The sequence below is a fragment of the Amblyraja radiata genome, chromosome 2 (assembly GCF_010909765.2).
Source record: "Amblyraja radiata isolate CabotCenter1 chromosome 2, sAmbRad1.1.pri, whole genome shotgun sequence".
NCBI classification, from domain to species: Eukaryota; Metazoa; Chordata; class Chondrichthyes; order Rajiformes; family Rajidae; genus Amblyraja; species Amblyraja radiata.
This window is the reverse complement of record NC_045957.1, coordinates 21,964,578-21,986,707: the sequence shown is the minus strand read 5'-3', so window position 1 is coordinate 21,986,707 and position 22,130 is coordinate 21,964,578. Positions and strand designations below refer to the sequence as shown.

Sequence of the window (22,130 nt, the reverse complement as noted above, 5' to 3'; positions counted from 1 at the left end):
GTTTGCAAAAAACATTTTTTTAATTAAAATTTAAAATGATAAAAACAACAAATTAAAATGCCCCTGGTTGAAAACTAGTTTTTAAAAAAACCTGACACTTTTCCACCTCCACTTCAGGTCCCAAATTCCTATTCATATGAATGGGGATTTTGATCCTATTTAGGGCCTACCTGCATTATCCATGTTGATGCATATCATTAATCCTTAATTATAACTGATGGACGCTTCCACTTCTAATCCAAACTTGTTATTTAAATACAGGATTATATGTTTAGGAATTGGAGGTGAATTTGGTAGCATCAGGTTTGATAAGGTTCCACAAGGTAAATTGCTCTGGAAGGTTAGATTGCGTGGGATCCAGGCAGAGCTAGCTGATTGGATAGAGAATTGGCTTAATGGAAGGAAGCAGATGGTGATGATGGAAGATTATATTTCAGACTGGAGGCCTGTGACTAGTGGGATGCCTCTGGGATTGGTGCTGGACTCTTTGCTGTTCGCAGTTTATATCAATGATTTGGATGAGATTATACATGGCATGTTTAGTAAGTTTGCAGAAGACACTAAAGTCGGTGTTATCATAGATAGTGAAGATGGTTATCAAAAATTATTGCAGGATCTTCATTGATTGTGTAAATGGGATGAGGAATGGCAGGTAAGAGTGAGGTGTTGCATTTGGGGAAGTTAAACCAGGGCAGGACCTTCACAGTGACTGGCAGGGCCCTAGGGAGTGATTTTGAACAGAGGGATCTTGGAGTGAAAATACATAGTTCCATGAAAGCTGCATCACATGTAGATAGTGTGGTCAAGAATGCTTTTTGTACATTGGCCTTCATTAGTATTGAGTGTAGCATTTTTTGATGATATGTTACAACTGTGCAAGACATTGGTGAGGCCGCATTAAGAGTATGGTTTTCAGTTTTGGTCACTGTGCTATAGGAAGGATGTCAGTCAGCTAGAAAGTGTGCAGAGAAGATTGACGAGGATGTTGCCAGGACTTGAGGCCCTGAGCTAAAAGGAGAGGTTGGGCAGGCTAGGACTTTATTCCTTGGAACTCAGGAGGATGAGATCTTATGGAGATGTACAAGATCATGAGGGCAATAGATAGGATGAATGCACAGAGTCTTTTACCCAGAGTAGGGGAATTGCGAACCAGAGGACATATGTTTAAGGTGAGAGTGGAAGGGTTTAATAGGAACCTGACGATGCAGCTTTTTCACACAGAGGGTGGTTACATGGAACAAGATGCCGGAGGAGGTAGTGGAGACAGGTGCTGTAACAACATTTAAAAGACATTTGGACAGGTACATGGATTGGAAAGGTTTGGTGGGATATGGGCCAAACTTGGGCATGTGGGACTAGTGTTGATGGGGCATCTTGGTTGACTTGGGCAAATCCGTCTGAAGGGCATCCTTCCATGCTGTATGACTCTAAGGAATATTAATTTGATAAAATAGAGACTAGCGCCCGCCGGGGGCTTTGACCTCGACTTCGGGAGAGGAATGGAAAGCAGGGGAGAGACAAGACTTTGCCTTCCATCACAGTAAGGAGGAGACTCACTGTGATGGATGTTTGTGTAAATTGTGTTGGTGTGTGTCTTGGTTCTTTTCTTGTATGGCTGCAGAAACCAAATTTCGTTTGAACCTCATGTGAGGTTCAAATGACAAATAAAAGGTATTGTATTGTATTGTATTGTACTATTTCCTCCGTAAAGACGAGACGTTCTGTTTACAGAAAAAGACCTGGGTTTTGATTATTTTCTTGGATTGAGTTCATGAAACAGAATTGTTTCAAGGAGACCATTCAATCCATTGTGTTGCTGGTAATTTATGAAAGCTATTTAGTAAATTCCATGTTTCACATTTTTCCCCCTTGCACCTCTATTTATTTGCATTTAGCCTTCAGCAGCAAATTCGATCTGTGTTCATCAGCTTGTTTATCGTACTTTCCAAATCAAACTGGCTTATTGGAGCAGATCATAAACTGGCAAGTTGCATGTCCTTTGAAGCATGACTTTTCATCTAGTTCTTGGGCACACTTTTCCAAATTGAGGCTGAAATGCTCTGACAGAGGCTTTTCTCAGTGCAGACCCTTTTAAACTGCATGTACCCAGCACCACCTCAAATGTCCTTAACATTTGAGGCCGGCTGTGCAGTACACTAGTTGAGATTAAGTCCTTTCATGCAGCTTGCAGAGGTGTGAACTCTTCACAGCAGCTTCAGTGGTTCTTGATTTTCACGATTCCCTTTATCTTTTTAGTTCCTCCATTCTCGCTTCTTCATTTGAGTAAGCATAAGTTTTTATGCGGGTATGTTAAACAGGATGATCCAAAGCTTGTTCTTTCTGTCCACCAGCCCAATGGACCACAATCAGTGAGGATATTTGACATATCATCCACAATAATCCTCAACACTGGTGGCTCGCACAGATGCATTTTCAACACCCTTGTTTACTCCTCCTATACCCAAAATTGTGCAGCCAAATACAAATCTAACTCAATTTACAAGAGTCAGGAGTGTTTTATTGACATGTGCCCCAGATAGAACAATGAAATTCTTACTTGCTGCAGCACAACAGGCTATGTAAACATAGTACTCTAAACAATATGATAAACGAGAAAAAAAAGTTCAGTTGTATATATGTGCGCGCGCGCGCACACACTCACACACACACACACACATGCACACACATGCACACACAACTAAAACACTCATTTTGTTATCTTCCATCTTGTGTTGTTTTTACATTTGCGCAAAAACAGTACATGATAACGCTATGATTTTTCACCACCTTGCTCACAATTCTCCTGTGCTGCAAGTTCAACAAGTTTTGTTCCGATCAGTGGTATATTTTAAAAGTTATTAAGGTTTAAAAATCTTAAAAACCACTAATGCGCAGATGGTCTCCACTCCTGTCAACCACCGCTCGGATGGCGACACCCTTTCCTGCACCATCGCCGCACTGATTGGCCATGTCCGCTGTCAGTCACCGGCACCACCCACCTCTGCCTGCGTTGCCCGGAGCTTCTTCCGGTCGGCGCGGCCTCCGGTCAAGGCAGCCCCCAGTCAGAGGAGCAGCAGCCTTGAGATCTTGGGGAGGTGAGGAGGGAGAATGGGGGAATTGAGCGAGAGGAGGTGGTAGGGTGTGAGAGGGGGGAAAAGTTGGGGAAGTGATGAGGAAGACTGGGGAGATTGAGGGAGAGGAGGGAGTACGGAGGGAGAGAGGGGGAAGTGGGGGAGGTGAGGAGGGAGTCTGGAGGATTTAGGGAGAGGAGGGAGTAGGGAGGGAGAGGGAGGTGAAAGTGGGGGAGGTGGGGAGGGAGAGTGGGGGAGGAGGGGGGATAGAGGGAGAGGAGGGGGATAGGGAGGGGAGAGGAGTTATGGAAGAAGTGACTGAGGGTAGGGGAAAGAAGAAGTGAGGGAGCGATTGGGAGAAGGTAGGAGGAGAGGGGAAAGTAGCGGGAGTAGGTGAGGAGAGGGAATAGAGGGGGAGGAGGGCAGTGGGTGGGATAGGGGAGGTGAAGAGATGGGGGATAGAGGGATAGGAGGGGGGTAGGGAGGGGAGAGAGGTTATGGAGGGAGTGACTGAGGGTAAGGGGAGGGAGAGGTGAGGGATGGATTGGGGAGGGGAGGGGGAAAGAAGAGGGAGGGTGAAGAGGAAGGGGAGAGAGTGCTGGGGACGAAGGGAAATGAGCCACGTCTGTGCAGTTGGGGGCTATGGATGGGTGGTGGAATATTGTGTTGGGGGAACGGGTTGCGTTGGGGGACCAGGCCTCCCGTGTGACAGGACCCAATGGGTCCCACTTAGTCTAGTATACATATATTTACACATACTCAAAAAGCAAACAATAGTAGTGCAATAATAATAATAATAGTCTATTGAAGTTCAGACCTTATTTGAGGTTGTAGTGTTTAATAGGCTGATGGCTGTAGGGAAGAAGCTGTTCCTGAACCTGGACGTTAGAGTTTTCAGGCTCCTGTAACTATTTCCCGATGGCAGTGGTGAAATGAGTGTGTGGCCAGGATGGTGTGGGTCCCTGATGATGTTGGCTGCCTTTTTGAGGCACCGACTCCGATAAATCCCTTCGATGGTGGGGAGGTCAGAGCCGCCGATTAACTGGGCAGTGTTCACAACATTTTGCAGTCTTTTCCGCTCTTGGGCGTTCAAGTTGCTGAACCAGGCCATGATGCAACCAGTCAATATGTCTACTGTACACCTGTAGAAGTTCAAGAGAGTCCTCTCTGATATACTGAATCTCCGTAATCTTCTCTAGAAGGAGAGGCGTTGATGTGCTTTATTTATAATTGCATCAGTGTGCTGGGTCCAGGAAAGATCTTCGGAAATATGCACGCCCAGGAATTTGAAGTTTTTGACTCTCTCCACCATTGTCCCATTGAAATAAACAGGATTGTGGGTCCTCATCTTCCAAAGTCCACAATTAGTTCATTGGTTTTACTGATATTGAGAGTCAGGTTGTTGTGCCGGCACCATTTGGTCAATCGGTCGATGTTGCTTCTATCATTTGTGGACACACTAGCGGCAGTAAACATTTTCCCGATGTTGGGGGAGTCCAGAACCAGGGGCCACAGTTTAAGAATAAGGGGTAAGCCAGTTAGAACGGAGATAAGGAAACACTTTTTCACACAGGGAGTTGTGAGTCTGTGAAATTCTCTGCATCAGAGGGGGGTGGAGGCCGATTCTCTGGATACTTTCAAGAGAGAGCTAGTTTGGGCTCTTAAAGATAGCGGAGTCAGGGGAAATGGGGAGAAGGCAGGAACGGGGTACTGATTGTTGATGATCAGCCATGATCAAATTGAATGGCGGTGCTGGCTCGAAGGGCGAAATGGGCGAAATGGCCTACTCCTGCTCCTATTGTCCATTGTCTATACTCTGACTCATCACCATCTGTAATTTGTCCAACAACGGTGGTGTTGTCGGCTATCCTGAAGATGGAGTTCGCACCGTGTCCGACTACACAATCATGAGTATAGAGTGAATAGAGCAGGGGGCTGAGAACGCAGCCTTGAGGTGCTCCCGTATTGAGGAAGATGTATTTCTGCCAATTCGAACAGATTAATCTGTGGATGAGGAAGTCGAGGATCCTATTGCAGAGGGATGCACAGAGACTCGGTTCCATGAGCTTGATAACCAGCTTGGAGAGGATGATGTATTGAACGCTGAGCTGTAGTCTATAAACATCAGCCTGACGTAAGTGTTTTTATGGAACAAGTGGTCCATTGCGGAGTGGAGAGCCAGTGAGATCGCATCCTCCATTGATCTGTTGTGACAGTACGTGAACTGTAATGGTTCGAGTTTCTTGTTGAGGTAGGAGTTGATATGCATCATATTCAACCTCTCAAAGCACTTCATCACCACAGATGTTAGTGGCCTGGTCGATAGTCGTTGAGGCACGTTGCTCTGCATAGGTTTTGAGAACTCGACCGGGTATACCATCAGGTCCAGGCATTTCCCAAGGGTTCACCCCCCTGAAGGATCTTCTGAAGTCGGCCTCTGTGACTCTGACTGTAATACTATCAGGGCGTATGCGGGCTCGGGAAGGCACATTAGTGTTCTCCTTATCAAAGTGTGTGTAGAACGCATTGAGCTCGTCAGGGAGTGATGTTTTGCTGTTGCTTGAGCTGCCTCCTGATTTTGCCTTGTATGAGGTGATGGCATTCAAGCCTGCCACAGTTGCCGAACATCTGCCTCATCCTCCAGCTTTGAGCGGAAGTCCCTTTTGGTCTTCTTATAGATCTCTGCGTCACCAGACCTAAATGCCTGGGATCTGATCTTCAGAAGAATGCGGATCTTCTGGTTCACCCAAGGCTTCTGGTTAGGAAATACTCGGAAGGTTTTTGTTGGGATGTAGTCCTCCACACATTTCCTTATGAAGTCTGTAAAGACTATGGCAAATTCATTCAGTTCTGTTGCAGAGTCCTTGAACATTGCCCAGTCTACTGACTCCTAGCAGTCCCGTAGTTGTTCCTCTGCCTCCCCAGACCAGTTCTGTGCTGTCCTCACCTCTGGGGGTGCACTCTTCAGTTGCTGGCTACATGCAGAAAGAAGCAGCACCGCTGAATGGTTGGATTTCAAGAAGTGAGGCCGATGGATAGAGCGATAGGCATCCTTAATGATCGTATAGCAGTGGTCAAGGGTGTTTAATCATCTGGTGTTGCAGGCGACATGTTGGTGGTAGTTTGGGAGTGATTTTTTCAGGTTGGCTTTGTTGAGGTCCTCGGCTATGGTGGTAAAGGCTTCGGGGTACGCTGACTGGTGCTTGTTGACCACGGCGTGCAGCTCCTCTAATGCTAGACGGACATCTGCCTGGGGTGGGATGTAGCCTGCGGTCAGGATGATGGAGGTGAATTCCTTCGGTAGGTGGAAGGGGCGGCACTTCACCGCCAGATGCTCCAGGTGCGGAGAGCAAGAGTTAGACAGAACTGCCACGTCTGAGCACTACGAAGAGTTGACCTCTCCCTTCCCAAATGCCGGCATTCGGTCCCTACGATGGATGGACAAACCTTCAGGCTGGACGGCTGAGTCTGGAGAGCTGGGGGTGAGCCATGTCTCTGTGAAACAGAACACGCAGCATTGCCTCAGCCACCTTTGATATAGCAGCCTTGACCTTAAGTCCTACACTTTATATTCCAGTGACAGTACATTGGCTAGTAGGATGGTAGGGAGAGTGGGGGTGTAGTCTCCTGCGCTTCAGTCTGACTTGTTGTCCTGCCCGCCGGCCACGTTTCCGGACATCATGGAGGCCTCCTTGATGTTTCCTGGTACAGTACTTACTGTTCCTGCGAACCTCCACCAGGTCGAGGATTCCCCTGCAATCAGGAATTCCCTTACAGTCGACAGCTCCGTTGCTGCCAGTAGATAGCAATAACACTAATGCATTTAAATGCATTAGCAGCTTGTCAGTTACAGCACTGGTTTCTGCTGTTCCTTTTATACAGGTAAGCTGAGAACTATTATATTTGATGATTTTCTGCTGTGCTGCTGGCAACATGTCGCCAAAGACAGGCACCATATTGAAAAAAAAGTTTGCAGGCGACATCACTGTAGTGGGGCAGATATCAAATAATGATGAGGTGGAGTACAGGAAGGAGATTGAGAACCCCACAACCTGATGACAAGACAAGGTTTTCCTCATTGTCAGCAAGACATGGGGATTGTGATCGACTTCAGGAAACAAAGCAGTACACATACATTGATGGCACAGAAGTAAAAATGGTTGAAAGCTTCAAGTTCTTAGGAGTATATTTAACAAGCAACTAGGAAGTTTGGCATCTCCCCAACGTCTCTCACCAACTTCTACAGATGTGGATGGCTTGATTGTGATCCTTGTATCATTTCCACTGACTGGTTAGCACGCAACAACAAAAAACTTTTCACAGTACCTTCTTCTTCTTCTTTCGTGTGGCATGCACAGCCTAAAGTTGTTGGACAACTTGTTCTATTTGATCTTCCGTTTGTGCACGTCGAGTTGATTGCATTAGTTGAAACAGGGCGGATCATGTTAAGGTTGCAATCTTCCACCCCTCACTGTACCTTGGTACATGTGACAATAAACTAACCGAAATAAACTTGACTAAATGTGACCTTTGTCCCTCAGTCAGCTCTCCATAAATTGTTCCTTTGGCGTTCTATCAGCAGACATTCTTCCTACATAACCTGACCTGTGATTATTTCTGCAATGCATAGATGCTGGGGAGGATTGTCTGTGACAGAATCTGTCTGATTAGACACAATAGAACCTTTTGTTGCCAAGTGAAGGCAGGCAGGCAGGTCATGTAGAAGTGGTTAAGCTGTAACTTTAAGATGATATTCCTTATTTTGTGTTTGACTCCTTTGCCAACCATAGTGCAGATCGCATCTTCCTACTTAATATATCCAAACTCTTCATGATTTGAAATATCTGTCTCTTATTAGACTTCGTTGCTCAGAGGTATGATTCATCATGGTAGCTTGGCCTGGAAGGATAGACAAAATAAAAGCAAAGAAAAACATTACCAATAATTCAGAATACCTAAGTTTTACCCGCACTAAAATGTTGGCAGAGGTATGGTCACGTGCTCATTGTATACCAGTGATTTGCCAATCAATCTAGCATCTCATCATTCAATAGCATTCACAATTAGGTATGATAAATAAATGTCTCTGAGAAAGCTTTTCATAAGAATGTTGCCAGAGCAAAACTTCCTTTCATTGAATCATTTGATTATCATGCTACCATTGTATTTAATCGGCTATTGTGAACCAAAGCTGCATCATGCTCAGCAAAAGCCTGAATCCAATGAGCTGTTCATTACATTCCAAGTCCTGAGGGAGAGAATGAAGGCAGCCTCTTTTACTGACGTTGGAAACATTAATCATCCGTGGTTAGACAGTTTTATTGTTGTGTTTAATTCCCATGTAATATAATTTTAAAGTTACTTTATTTTCATTATAGGGTCACATTTACGCCTGCATTGCAAAGTTTTCTTCCAATTTGTACAATACTTTGTGTTTGAGTCCCTTGAGTTCCTTACATTATCTTATTTTAAGAAGTTACTGCCTTAGTTTTAGTGTTTAGTTTAGAGACAGCGCGAAACGGGCCCTTCGGCCCACCGGGCCCACACTGACTAGTGACCCCCGCACATGAACACAATCCTACACGCACACACTAGAGACATTAGCCTACAAACCTGTACATCTTTGAAGAGTGGGAGGAAACCATAAATCTCGGAGAGCACCCACGCGGGTCACGGGGAGAATGTACAAACTCCGTACAGGCAAGTATCCGTAGTCAGGATCAAACCCGCGTCTCTGACGCTGTAAGGCAGTAGCTCTACCGCTACACCACCTTGCTGCATTACTTTTACCAAATCAACAGAGAGTGCGAGTTATATCAAAAAGGAAGTGAGGCTGTAATGATTCACTCTTTATTTTCTATGATGATCATTCTACTCTATGAGCGTGTAATTTTGCGTGTTTCCTTTCCAGGTATTGCAATGAGCATCTGCAGTGTCCTCCATACACATTCTGGACACCTTGGGGTCCATGGGAACGTTGCACTGCACAATGTGGAGGAGGGGTTCAGGCTCGGAGAAGAACGTGTCAGAATGGTGACGACTGTCCGGGTTGCAACATGGTAAGCTTATCATTAGAACATCAAAGGAGATTTGCATCCTCTTCAATAGCATTCAATGACAGACTTAATTGACCATTTTCCAGGTTACAATTATTCTTTCAAATGCCAACACTCTCTGATTTGGATGGAATATGATCTTAATTTAAACAAATAGCGTGCAGCTAATTTAATTTACTCGGTGAAAATCGGCAATAGAGCAAAATGTTTTCAGTATCACCTAGTGTACAGAATATGCCACAGTGTGAAAAATCGAGATGTCAGCGGAACTAATTTCAACCAAATAAAAATTACATAGCGATTAGAAGAATTTCCATTTTGTTTAACAGTTAAAACCAGTGACATTTTTAGGACCCCTATTCTTTTGAAGGAGCAACACGCATTGAAATTCATAAATTCAGTTTCATTTATTTTCTTGCCTGATCTCGCAGTCAGTGACAGTGATTGGATGCCTGAATAAACTTTGAACAACTCAGCCCTGTTTTCGGATGGTGATTCATCTTGTGAGTTTTAGTGCAGGAAGGAACTGCAGATTCTGGTTTAAACCGAAGATAGACACGAAAAGCTGGAGTGACTCAGCGGGATAGGCAGCATCTCTGGAGAGAAGGAATGGGTGATGTTTCGAATCGAGACTCTCACCTCAGAAGAAGAGTCTCGACCCGAAACATCACCCATTCCTTCTCTCCAGAGATGCTGCCTATCCCGCTGAGTTACTCCAGCTTTTCGTGTCTATCTTGTGAGTTGTAGTGATGCACTGCAGGTTGTTGGTCAGGCACATCATGAAGGCCATCGGCTCTTCAAGGTGGCAATGGTTTGGGTGTGCAGGGTGGGGGCTATGTTTACTGATCTTACAATAAGCATGTATAATAAGCATGGTTTCACAGAGAGTCACAGGCACACACAGTGTTAGACTAAAATGATTCGAGTGGATTAAAATATGTTGAATTTTGCATTGATATCTATGGTCATTTATTAAATAGTAAGGTGGCAATCTTCATCTCAACTGCAGTGGCTCATAATAATGAAGCAATGCTGCTGTTTCTGCAGATTCAAAGAGCCACCTTGCACTGACTTTTAAATATCAGAGTTGGTAATAGATTCATAAAGCTGTTGAATGGAAACAGGCTCATAGGCTTGTCTTGCCCATGCCATCATTAGCATTCTGTGCTTGCCCCATTTGGCCCATAACCCCTCTAAATCTTTCTATCCATATCTTTTAAAAACTATAATTGTATCCACTTCTATAGCTTTGATTGGCAGCTCATTCCAAATACAGACTACTCTCTGAGTGAAAATATTGCCCCTGAGTTCCCTCTTATATCTTTCCCCTCTCACCTCAAGCCTGTGCCTTCTCGTTTCAGAACAGAATGTATTTCAGGAGGGTGAACGTTCATTTTAGCCCTCGTGATCTTGTACACCTCAAAAGGTCACATCTCTTATGCAGGTTGATAGTTATATGGAACAAGCTGTCTGAGGAGGATGTATGCAGAGATGCTTACAATGTTTAAAAAGGCATTTGGTCGGGTATTTGAATAGGAGAAGAGTAGAGAACCAGGCCAAATGCTGAAATACAGGATTAGAGTAAATAGGTATCATGGTTGGCAAGAATGAGTTGTGCCAAATGGCTTGTTTTTGTGCTACATAGCTCTATCTCCCACATCAGGAGGCTGCTGCCTCAATAATATAATAATTATAACCAGTTTGGTTTTGGGGATAGAGCCCAAGTTATAGGTATGTGAACCACAATAAACTCTGCTTGCACCATCTTACCTACCTCTTACAGTGGCGGCTGCCTGTGTCATCCCAGGCTTGCGCCGTCTCCCTGGCCTCATGCAGCGTCGGCTGGCTCCATGCTGTCCCCGGCTCGTGCCACTTCGTCACCACCACCGCTGATCTTTACCTGCACTATGACCGCCCACGGGCTGCGGCCATTGACTCCGTCAATCCTCGTCTTTCCCCTGGTGGCCAGCTGGCCAGGGCCGTCAACTCACCTGGATTCCAGTCCTAGTTCTGGACCGAGAGTCTGAAGAAAGGTCTTGTCCCAAAGGTCACCTATCCATGTTCTCCAGAGACGCTGCCTGAACTGCTGAGTTACTATAGCACGTTATGTCCTTTTGTGTATTGTATAGCAACTACAGTTGTTTTTTACTACATACAATGATAATTCCTTACTCTGTTATCGTGGCAATTGGTAACACCAAACGCCCTTTGGTCGACTATAATGAGATCTGCATCAGACACAAGGTTCTGTTTACTTCTGTGTTTTCTTTCTTGCCTACAACATCTTCGATCCATTTTACCTTTCTTGCGTTTTTGTATGAATCCCCAAAATACCTTGATTCTTCTTTGTGTTCTTCAGCTCTACAATTCATCCCAAATATTAGATTCATTTGAGTCTAGTCATCTGTTTCCCTCCTTCCCTTCATCCCACAATGTGCTGCCACAAAAAGCAACACAGACCCAATTTTTGGCCAAAACTTCCCACCTCTTCTTTTGTATCAGATTACCTTGCGATTAAAGCACAGTGAACCAAATTTCCAATCTTACCATGGGAGATCACTGCAATCTGTCATTGTTATCAAAATACCATCAGATGATCCCTTGGTAAATGTTACAGTATATATCTTTTATGATTGCAACCTCCACTTCCTCTCTTATTTTCGGGCTGCAAAGGCACCAAGTGCGGGGCTTCAGGCTAAGTTCACCCCATTTCATGGAAAAATGGGAAAATTAGCCACAAGAGAAAAAAAAAATCCTTTCAACCTTAATTTTTTAATTGCTGCAGCTCTGATCTTCTACAATAGCATTCATTCCTCAAGAAGATCCCCAGAAATCCAGGACTGGTGCAGACTCACTTATCCATTGCCATTTCTTTAAGTACTCCTCAGAAGCTTCATTACTGCAAAAATCAGTGCAGAAATTGTGGATGGTTGAACTATGATATAGATACTGAATGCATTAGTAATAAATCCACTTTCTATGTACCTAATGACTTTAAATGCGCTTAAAGAAAATCCTACAATAACATTATCAACAACAGTTTTTATTCTAATTTCACTAAAATGATTAAGGGTTCGATATCAGAGAAGATCTGGCAAGATGTGTAAAGGGCCTGTCCCACTCTCACGACCTCAGCCGAGTTTGCCCTTGACTAATACTCGCGGCATGGTCGTCGCGAGGTCGTAGGTAGGTCGTAGCAGGCCGTGATGCTAGTCCTAGGTACTCGTGGCATCAAGTAGGTCGGGGCGTTTTTTCTAGCCTGATGAAAAATGTCCACGAGTTAAAAAGGTAGTGAATTAGGTCATGAAAGTGGGACAGGCCCATTAGAGCATGTGTTGGCAAGACAGCCATTTTCCTTCTAGCTGAGTGGGCAACTATGAATCTACTGTATCTTTGAGATCAGAATTGGCTGAGGGGGTGGATAAGCCAAAAGGGGAGTTGTTTTGCTCTGAAGTTGACTTTACACACAATCTGGCCCCAGTACTGGAACAGTGAAATCCACCCTTTTATCTTCAAAAACTGGCAGTCATTCAAGACATATTTATAACTGAACATTGGTTCCTAAACTAACATAAGGAAAGTTTTTACAAGACTCCTTTCATCAAATGAAAATATCTTCCTAAACTCCTAGAATAAGAAAAAAAATGAATGCTTCTACACTTGTTCAGCGATTTAAAAGCATCAGCTTAAACGTGCCATTAATAAAAATATATTGATTCAGTTCTTCTTGGAAAGGCTGCTGGGAAACATCTGTTTAAACCTGACCATTGATGGTTCAGGGGTATGGAGATTAACTAAAGGGCAGTTATTTAAGACATCTTGGGGCTAAATTGCTAATGTAGGACAGGGATACAAATCATCCTAATTTGAAGTGGGGGGCACCCTGTATTTGGCCTGTGTAGCTGAAAGACCCTTAGCTAATGTTTTTGGGGGATTTTCTGGTGTTGGATGTTCAATGTATTAACTAACGGACCAATAACTCAAGTTTCACTGTACCTTAACTGGTATATGTGACAATTAACTGACCTTGAAACCTTGAAATATTGACAATATTCTTGACATCTTCTTGACATTGAATGCAGCAGGAGTTGGAGCTTTGGATCGCCTTTATCTAGTCAAAAGGGAAAATACTTGACAATAATGTCACAGGTCCCTGTGGGGGACTTTCAGCAGGATGCGGTGGAGCTATTTTGTTTTCTCCATTTTCCTTCACAACCCCAGCCCCCCCCTCCTCTTTCCACACTCTCTAATAAAGAGAATGAGACAGTCTATTATAGAGTGAGGCTCCAAAATCAATGAGCAGGAACAACTAGGGATGAGAGTGGCAGGATGAATGATGATGAAATAGTCTCTGGTTAAAAAGGACAGTTTTAATCTTGTAGTTAGGGTGATATATAAGAAACTGTGTGGCTCATTAAGCCCACTCTGGCTCCCATTAGTCCAATTCCTATTTCCCTTTACCGCTGTTATTTATTCTCTCTCATCGTTTTCAATAGTCAATTCAACAACTAGAGCATTTTTATGGAGCTGGAATACTTGGGGAATACCCACATCTTAGCAGAGAGAATGTACAGACTGTATAGACTGTCAGAGGTCAGAATCAAACTCAACACATTGATGCTGTGAAGCATCTGAGGATTCTTTATCTCAGGGACCTGGTATTCAAAAAATAATTGAACAGCAGACATAACTTGTATGTTTAAGTAGCGAAGATGGCTTCCCTGTATATTGTGGAGATAGAAACATAGAAACATAGAAAATAGGTGCAGGAGTAGGCCATTCGGCCCTTCGAGCCTGCACCGCCATTCAATATGATCATGGCTGATCATCCAACTCAGTATCCTGTACCTGCCTTCTCTCCATACCCCTTGATCCCTTTAGCCACAAGGGCCACATCTAACTCCCTCTTAAATATAGCCAATTAATTGGCCTCAACTACCTTCTGTGGCAGAGAATTCCAGAGATTCACCACTCTCTGTGTGAAAAAAGTTTTCCTCATCTCAGTCCTAAAAGATTTCCCCCTTATCCTTAAACTGTGACCCCTTGTTCTGGACTTCCCCAACATCGGGAACAATCTTCCTGCATCTAGCCTGTCCAACCCCTTAAGAATTTTGTAAGTTTCTATAAGATCCCCCCTCAATCTTCTAAATTCTAGCGAGTACAAACCGAGTCTATCCAGTCTTTCTTCATATGAAAGTCCTGACATCCCAGGAATCAGTCTGGTGAACCTTCTCTGTACTCCCTATGTATTGGTAATGTATTGGGGGTATCCCTTGTATCTGTATCACGATACAATATATTTAAATCTTACTATCTCGAGCCTTCAATTAAATTGTCACAGAGCCATTTGCTGCCAGATTTCCAGAAGGACAATTTTGATGGGCTCTTTTTGGTCTCAATGAGATATCTCACCATCCACTCTGACTGTCAAGGGAAATCCAAGTGCACACACAAAAGATTTGTATTCTGTGACCCACGGAACTGTTATTGACTGTATTGAAAATTCAAGCAGTAAGGCTGTTGTATTCCAAGATAAGTGATCTTGTATGCCGATAATGATGGACTTAAATTTCACTGCTTTCTTTTTTGAAGGAATTTACTGCTAACTTTGTAAAAGCTATAAGGTTAGCGGGTGCAGTTTCTATTAGGGATCATGTATATTTCCAAGGACAAAACTTAAACCAATTTTTTAGATAAATGGCAGAGAATAACTAGTGCTCTTCAGTGACAGTTGCATTCGTAGGGGATTTTAACTTTCCCAATATTGATTTGGTATGTCATAGTGTAAAAGGTTTAGATGGGACAGAATTTGTCAAATGTGTTCAGGAAAGAATCCTCAGGCAATATGTAGAGTGCCCAACATGGGATAGGGCAATGCTTGATCAAGTCTTAGGAAATTGGGATGGCCAACAGGATAAGTGTTCATGGATCGGCCTTTAGGGACCAGTGACCACTGTTCTCTTAAGTTCATAAGTGATAGGATCAGAATTAGGCCGTTAGCCCATCAAGTCTACTCTGCCTTTCAATCGTGGCTGATCTATCTTTCCCTCTTAACCCTATTCTCTTGCCTTCTCCCCATAACCACTGACACTTGTACTAATCAAGAATCTATCTTTCTCTGCCTTAAAAATATCAATTGACTTTATATGTTTCAATAACATCACCTTTCATTCTTACAAAATATAGATTTAGCTGCTCATGGTAGAACAATCATCCCAAGTATTAACCTTATCAATGCAGGATCATTGCACGTGGATCCAGTGCAATGCACTTGGAATTTTACATGAAGTAAGTACATCTAGGATAGATAAACGCAGATGGGTAAGATCTCTATCTCCAATCCCCCTTCCTCATTCGCCCAACATTATGTGACCTTCAATCCAATTTGCCATTGAGTTCCTGTCAAGGCTAAGGTGGCATTCTTGAAAGTCTAGCAGTCTCCCAGCCTAGTTCCAAAATATTATTACATTATATGATTGGATTGCACAAGCTGAAATTAGAACAGATGTTACTGTAGATGTGGAGAAGTATAGAACTTGAGAATTTTTAAAATTTAACACCAGCAAAGGTCTAGCCACAAACGATTCAACATAAAGAAAAAACAAAATAGTTGGCAGAAAACATCATCATCTGGATAAAAAGGACTTCTGCTTCTAAAATGAAATGCTATTCGACAGAATATTTCCTATTGTAAAACAAAGAAATCATATAGTACAGAGACTGAAAAAGGGTAATGCCCCTGTCCCACTTAGGCGATTTTTTTTCGGCGACTACAGGCGATTAGGCTGTCGCGGGGTGACGCCTGTTGGCCGTGAGTAGTCTCCTGAAGTCGCCTAAAGAGTCGTAACGTTTTTCGGGTCGCTGCTGGATTTTGAAATTTTCAAAAATGTTCGCCGACTGTGGGCTTGACGTAGCTTGTCTTCTCCGGTTGTAGCCAGGTGACGTTGGTTGACGTCGGGTGCTGACTTCGGTGAATTCCATTGGCGACTACCTACGTCAACCGGCGACAGGTACCGGCGACTGAATTGTCTTCAGTTGTCTCCGACATGATCGTCGCTTGTCGTAGCTTGTCGCGGGTGGACGTAGGTTGACTTCGGTTGTCGTAGGTGTGGTCGTAGGTGGACATCCTAAGTCGCGACGATTGGGTCGTCGGTTGTCGGTAGCTTGCCGTAGCTTGACGTCGACTAGGTGGTATATTGTTGTAGACATTGTCGTAGGGGGGGTCCAGTCGCCTAAGTGGAACAGGCCCCTAAGCATCTTAAAAACTAATCCAAGTGGAATTGACTGGATTGGTTATGCGGATGTTAACAAACTCCACACTTTTTTTGATCATTTTTATTAATACAGTTTATAATGATGTAAGTTCAATTTTGGTGTTAGGACCTAGAATTTTGTGTTTTCTTGAATAAACTTTTTAATTATCTGACACAAAAAATAAAAGTGTTTTATAAAAATACAGATGGGCAAGATTTATTTTTTATAAAAATAAAAAAATATCAGTTTGATATGCTAAATTTTCAAATGAATATTTCTCTAGAAAAACCAAATGTCATATATAAGAATTATGGTTTCAGACCCCACCATCCCCCCAAAAATTGTTCTTGAACTCGTTTTCCAGACTTTAGCTTCTAATTTGTACTTGCTTGAGGTAGGTATAAACAACCTGATGCTGGGATCATGACCACAAAGTGTATGTGAGACAAAACACAGTAATAATATAATACTGTTAGAATCATTGCCTTTTTTAAAAATATTTTCAATTATTTGCTTAAAATATTGTAGTAATATCACTCAAGTATCCATTTCCTTCTGTTTGAGAACTGGAATGAATTCCATTCTCTTGGTGGGATATGTTCAACCAAATGTGTTGCACATTCTTTACATCTTTACATTAAAAGTGATTAACTTTCACTGTGTCAATATTCTCTTTTTGTGCCCTCTGAAAATATAAATGCCAACTTCAACTGTGCAAAACTAGCCCACTGTTGCCTTAATATTTATCATGAAAAAATTGTGATTCTTATTTTGTTTTTATAATCACATAGGAATATCAAGTTTGTAATACTAACCTATGTCCAGAACTGAAGAAGACCACCCCTTGGACCCCCTGGACACCTGTTAACATCTCAGACAATGGAGGTCATTATGAGCAGAGGTTTAGGTACACGTGCAAGGCACGCTTGGCTGACCCAAACTTGTTAGATGTTGGCCGTCAAAGGATAGAGATGCGCTACTGTTCCAGCGATGGATCAACAGGATGCTCTGCAGGGGGTGAGTAGGCTAATGAATTTTCGGTTTTAAAGTTATTTGACTTCCCTAAATCGTGAAATAATTGGGAACATTCATTGATTTAGTGTATCTGAAATGACAGAAAATGATCTTCTAACAAATTATATGAATCTGTGAACAACCCAAGTATATGGTTAGGATAAAGTTGCAGACACCAGAGTTCTTCACGAACAATGGGCATTATCAATACTGTCACTTAATATGCCCATAACGTTTCACTGTTTTTTTATTTAAAACGAGCTTATCTATGAATTAATGCCTCTGTTAAAGTGTGGACAGGTGTATAATGCAAAAACATGACAATAATTTAGTGCTAATACACTCCAATTATTTTAGGGCACTTGTTAACTAAAATCTTGACAGTTACAATAAAATTGATATGAGGGCATTTGCAAAAAAATAAGGAAGTCTTTGTAATTCTGAATCCTTCCAGTTGCAGTCTTCTGTTTCATGATCAACAGAAAGCAGTTTGAGCATTTTAGGCATGAGGGACACGAGAACAAATGCAGTTCATTCCTTTTAGAGAATGATGAATTATTAAATTACTAATTGGGGAACTGAAGTGTTTTTCAGCTCTCCTGTCCTTCAACTAATTGGCTATTTTGTATAAGTGAATGCAGAAACCAAACAACTAAAGTACAACCCAGGGAGAATCACCATCTTCGCCTTCATGGTCTTAGCCTAGTTTATATCCAGCAGGAACAAATTGATAGAAATTAAGAATGGAAATCTCTCTGGCTTTCCTTTTGAACCCATAAAACACGAGCTGATGAGAATTGTAGCAATACACCAACAACCTGGCTGATCTTGGCTAAATCATCACAGGCTTGTGACTGAGCCTGGCATTAGATTGGCACCTACAAGTATGCTCTGCACAAAATCAACTACACAAACTCTTATTGACTTGACTGTATATTTGCATTGGATATTAGAAACCATTGATGTGCTGAATTGGATACGAAATAGAACAGCTAGCAGGAGGAAATATTAAGAGGAGTTTGGTTATCGGATAATTGATTTACACTATGGGTGGTGAAACAAAAAACTTCAGTAGATCCCATCAGCAATAGATTGTAAAACTAATTTTCCAAAAATGACAATTAGATGAGATTAATATCACAATTATTTCATTACAAAACTCATTCCATCTGTCCTTATTTCCAAAATGTAGGTTAGTGCTGCTGACTAGCTAAAAGTTATATGGAGAATAGCTGGCTGTTAGCATGTTCTGAACTTATAGCATAGAGCAGCACAGGAATTGGGAAGCAGCTGGAGATCTGATGCATACATCCACCTTTGCATTCTGCTCTTGGACTCACCATCAATCTAAAAGTGTGGTGTAAATTACTGAGCCGAGCATCAGGCACACTTTATATGTGATCTGTTAGCTTTCCACAGCCACACCTGGCATACTCAGCACAGCCTCATTCATTCAAGCATGGTTGGCAATTTTCATTTAAAAGATATTTTGTATTTTTATTGTATATTTTAATTAAGAGGACAAATTATAACAAAATATTAAGAAGCAGGAGGCTATTTGGCCCATCAAGTTTATGCCAGTTGAGTAAGAGCTATTGGCATAATCTATCATATTGCAGCACTCTTGTCGATTTGCATGCCACAGTTTTTGAAAAGCAGGTTGAAGCTTTTTTTTTTGTGTGATTAGGGTTTCTGCAACCATCACTTTCAGGCACTGCGATTCTGTCACCCTTATCTCCTTTCTCATCCTCCTTTAAATATGTCTGCTGGTTTTTGACTATTCATCAAAGGGAAATAATTTCTTCACATTTGTCGATGACCTTTGTCATTTTACGCACTTATTATTGTCTCGTCTATCAAGGTGCAGTGAAAGGCTTGGTTTTGCATGCTATTCAATTAGATCAGATAATATTATACATAAATAAAATCAAGTTAAATTCAAGTACAACAGATAGAGCAAAGGGGAAGATACAGAGTGCAGAATGTAGTTCTCAGCATTGTAGCATATCAGTCCCATAGGCAGAGTCCAATGTCTGCAATGGAGTAGAGCTAAATCTGACAGTACTCTAGCTTATGGAAAGACCTTGTTCAGAAACCTGATAACAGAGGAAAAGAACTGTTCCTGAGTCTCATAGTAGCTTCTGTATCTTTTGGCCAACGGGAGAAAGGGAAAGGAATGACCGGGATGGGAATGTCTTTGATTATATTGGCTGCTTTTCCGAGGCAGTATGAAGTGTCGATGGAGTCAATGGTGGGGTGTCTGGTCTGTGTGATAGACTAGGGTACATCTGCAACTCTGCAATTTCTTGTGGTTTCGGGCATGAGATCTTCCTAAATTAAGTTGTATTGCAACCCAACAGTATGCTTTCTATGGTGCATCTTTAGAAGTTTGTAAGAGTCATGGGTACATGCTGAATGTCCTCAGTCTCCGCAGGTAGTAGATACATTGCTGTGCCTTCTTGGCTGTTGCATCAATATGGTTGGTCTGCGACAAATCGTTGGCAATATTGATGCCAAAGAACTTGGAGTTGTCAACAATTTCCACTTCTTCGCCTTTGATATTGATTGGGGCATGTACTCCACCACGCTTCCTGAAGTTGATAACTAGCTCCATCATCTTACTGACATTTACATAGAAAATAGGAAAATAGGTGCAGGAGTAGGCCATTCGGCCCTTCGAGCCGAATTTAGCGCGAGGTTGCTGTCCTGACACCATGTTACTAAGCATCCTGTCTACTTCCTATAGTCTATTTCATAATTGTTTATGATTTAGCCTATCCCAGTGGTGTAACCTCAACCACCTCTTTTCTAACCCAGGATTTTTGAATCTCCCCAGATGGCAACCATTTTCCAATCCTGGCAACATAAATTTCTCTGTAATGCAATCGCACCTTTCCTGTGCTTTAGTGACCAGATGTCTACACACAATTCTTGCCTCTGTTTTATCTCGCTCATACTTCTCAATTTTACTTCTGAGTCACGTGAGTGATTACGTGAAGAACCCCGCCAGGACGCATGCGTGCCATATCGCTTTCACGCTTGCGAAACGACAGGCGGGGTGGAGCGTTCCCCCGCAGCGGTAAGTTTGAAACCGCGACCTGCAGGTAAGTGATTTACTCTGCGGTAGTGTTTGTCCCCGCGCTGTTTTTACACGGGGGGGGGAAGCTGGACAAAATAGTGTCCACAAGTGCTGCGAGTGAAGCTGGCTGGGGAGGACCGCAAAGTTGCGGGAGCCAGCAGCAGCTGAAGGCACAAGCCCCGTAAGTGGGATCAGCTGTGCCGACTTTTGGTCCCGCGCCGGCCAGAACACCACGGCCGGGCGGGAGACTATTCAGAATGGGGCCGTCGACTTTGACAAGTCGGAACGGCAGGAGGCGGGGTGGAACGACGTTCCCCCGTAGCGACAGTTTATACCTGGACCTGCAGGTAAGTGAAACTGCGGTCTTTATTCTCCCCATACTGTTTCACAGGTGGGGAAACATGGAGAGCTGTGCAAACAACGGCAAGTTTTAAGCCTGAACCTGCAGGTAAGTGATACTGCAGTCTTTATTGTTCCCATACTGTTCTACAGGTGGGGGAAACATGCACAAGACAAAGAAGTCGACCAGAGCTGCGACAAAGCTGGCGGGGGAAGTTGCGGACACCAGCAGCGGCCGGCGGCACAGGAATCACCCGTAAGGGAACAGCTTTGCCCGACTTCTCCCCCGCACCGGCCAGATTAAACACTGCGTCTGGGCGGGAAGGCAAGAAGAAAACCAAAAGAGTCGTTGACTGATGAGTCCGACTTTGGGCGGCCAGCGACCGTGAGCACTGGAGCCGGTTGGAGCTGCTTATGGAGCCGAGCTCCAACATGGAAAAGAAAGTTGGAGCGGCTTATGGAGCCGAGCTCCAACATGGAAAAGAAAGTTGGAGCGGCTTATGGAGCCGAGCTCCAACATGACAGGCTCCGGGAGATGGAGTCTAGTCACTGTGGGCACTATGTAAAACCCACAGCAGCACCTCTTGTAGGGCTGCACAGTGCATCTCCCTCGTCAGAGGGGCGTACTGGGGGGTCAATTCTGGGCTGACCCTGCAGAGGGGTTTTGACGAACAAAACTACAAGTGTGCAGGAAGGCAAAATCTACTGGTCATGGTGTCCAAATACATACAGCCAGACCACGATGGACACCACTGCAAAAATACTTGGGACCAGGAAACGGCGCATCCCTGAATGTTCCAGTCGTGGAAATAGCATCTGGAAACATGTCGTAGCAGGACTTAGGAAAGCCCTGGGGCTTATAAAGGCGACAACATTAAGGATCTCCTACAGCCAAAGACAGCACCCTTATGCACCCACCAGCAGAACAAGAGAAGCTGGTGAAAGCTCAAAGGCCGGACATACAGGACAGCGGTCTTTTAGACCATAGCCCAGACCGGCCTTTCTGGAAGATGCGCAAACCCCCAACCCAAAAACAAACCCAGACACCGGCGCCTCAACCTCCATGAAGACCACACAGAAGAAGCAAACTTCCACTGGTAACAATGGAGGTAGGTGGTTCTGGTCCCTTACAAATTATAGGAAGAGTGGATAATACACACATTGGTGGGAGATTACACTCTTTTGGATATGGTGTATATTAACTACAGACACTTATATCCTAAGCAGTATCCAGGGATATACCATTGAATTGTGCAAAAAGGGTAATGGGTAAACCCAACACGATTGGCTGGAATACATTGTACTATATATTCAGTA

General features: G+C 43.3%; 1 protein-coding gene across 2 annotated transcripts in view; it reads left to right on the top strand.

Moving 5' to 3' along the window:
- sema5a (semaphorin 5A) overlaps positions 1-22,130 on the top strand; it is a 195,175-nt gene that overhangs the window by 147,350 nt on the left and 25,695 nt on the right. For both annotated transcript variants that reach the window (XM_033042966.1, XM_033042975.1), the window contains exons 15-16: positions 8,983-9,130; positions 17,173-17,398. In XM_033042966.1, coding sequence (XP_032898857.1) covers positions 8,983-9,130; positions 17,173-17,398 — 374 coding nt within the window. The remainder of the gene's footprint in view (positions 1-8,982; positions 9,131-17,172; positions 17,399-22,130) is intronic.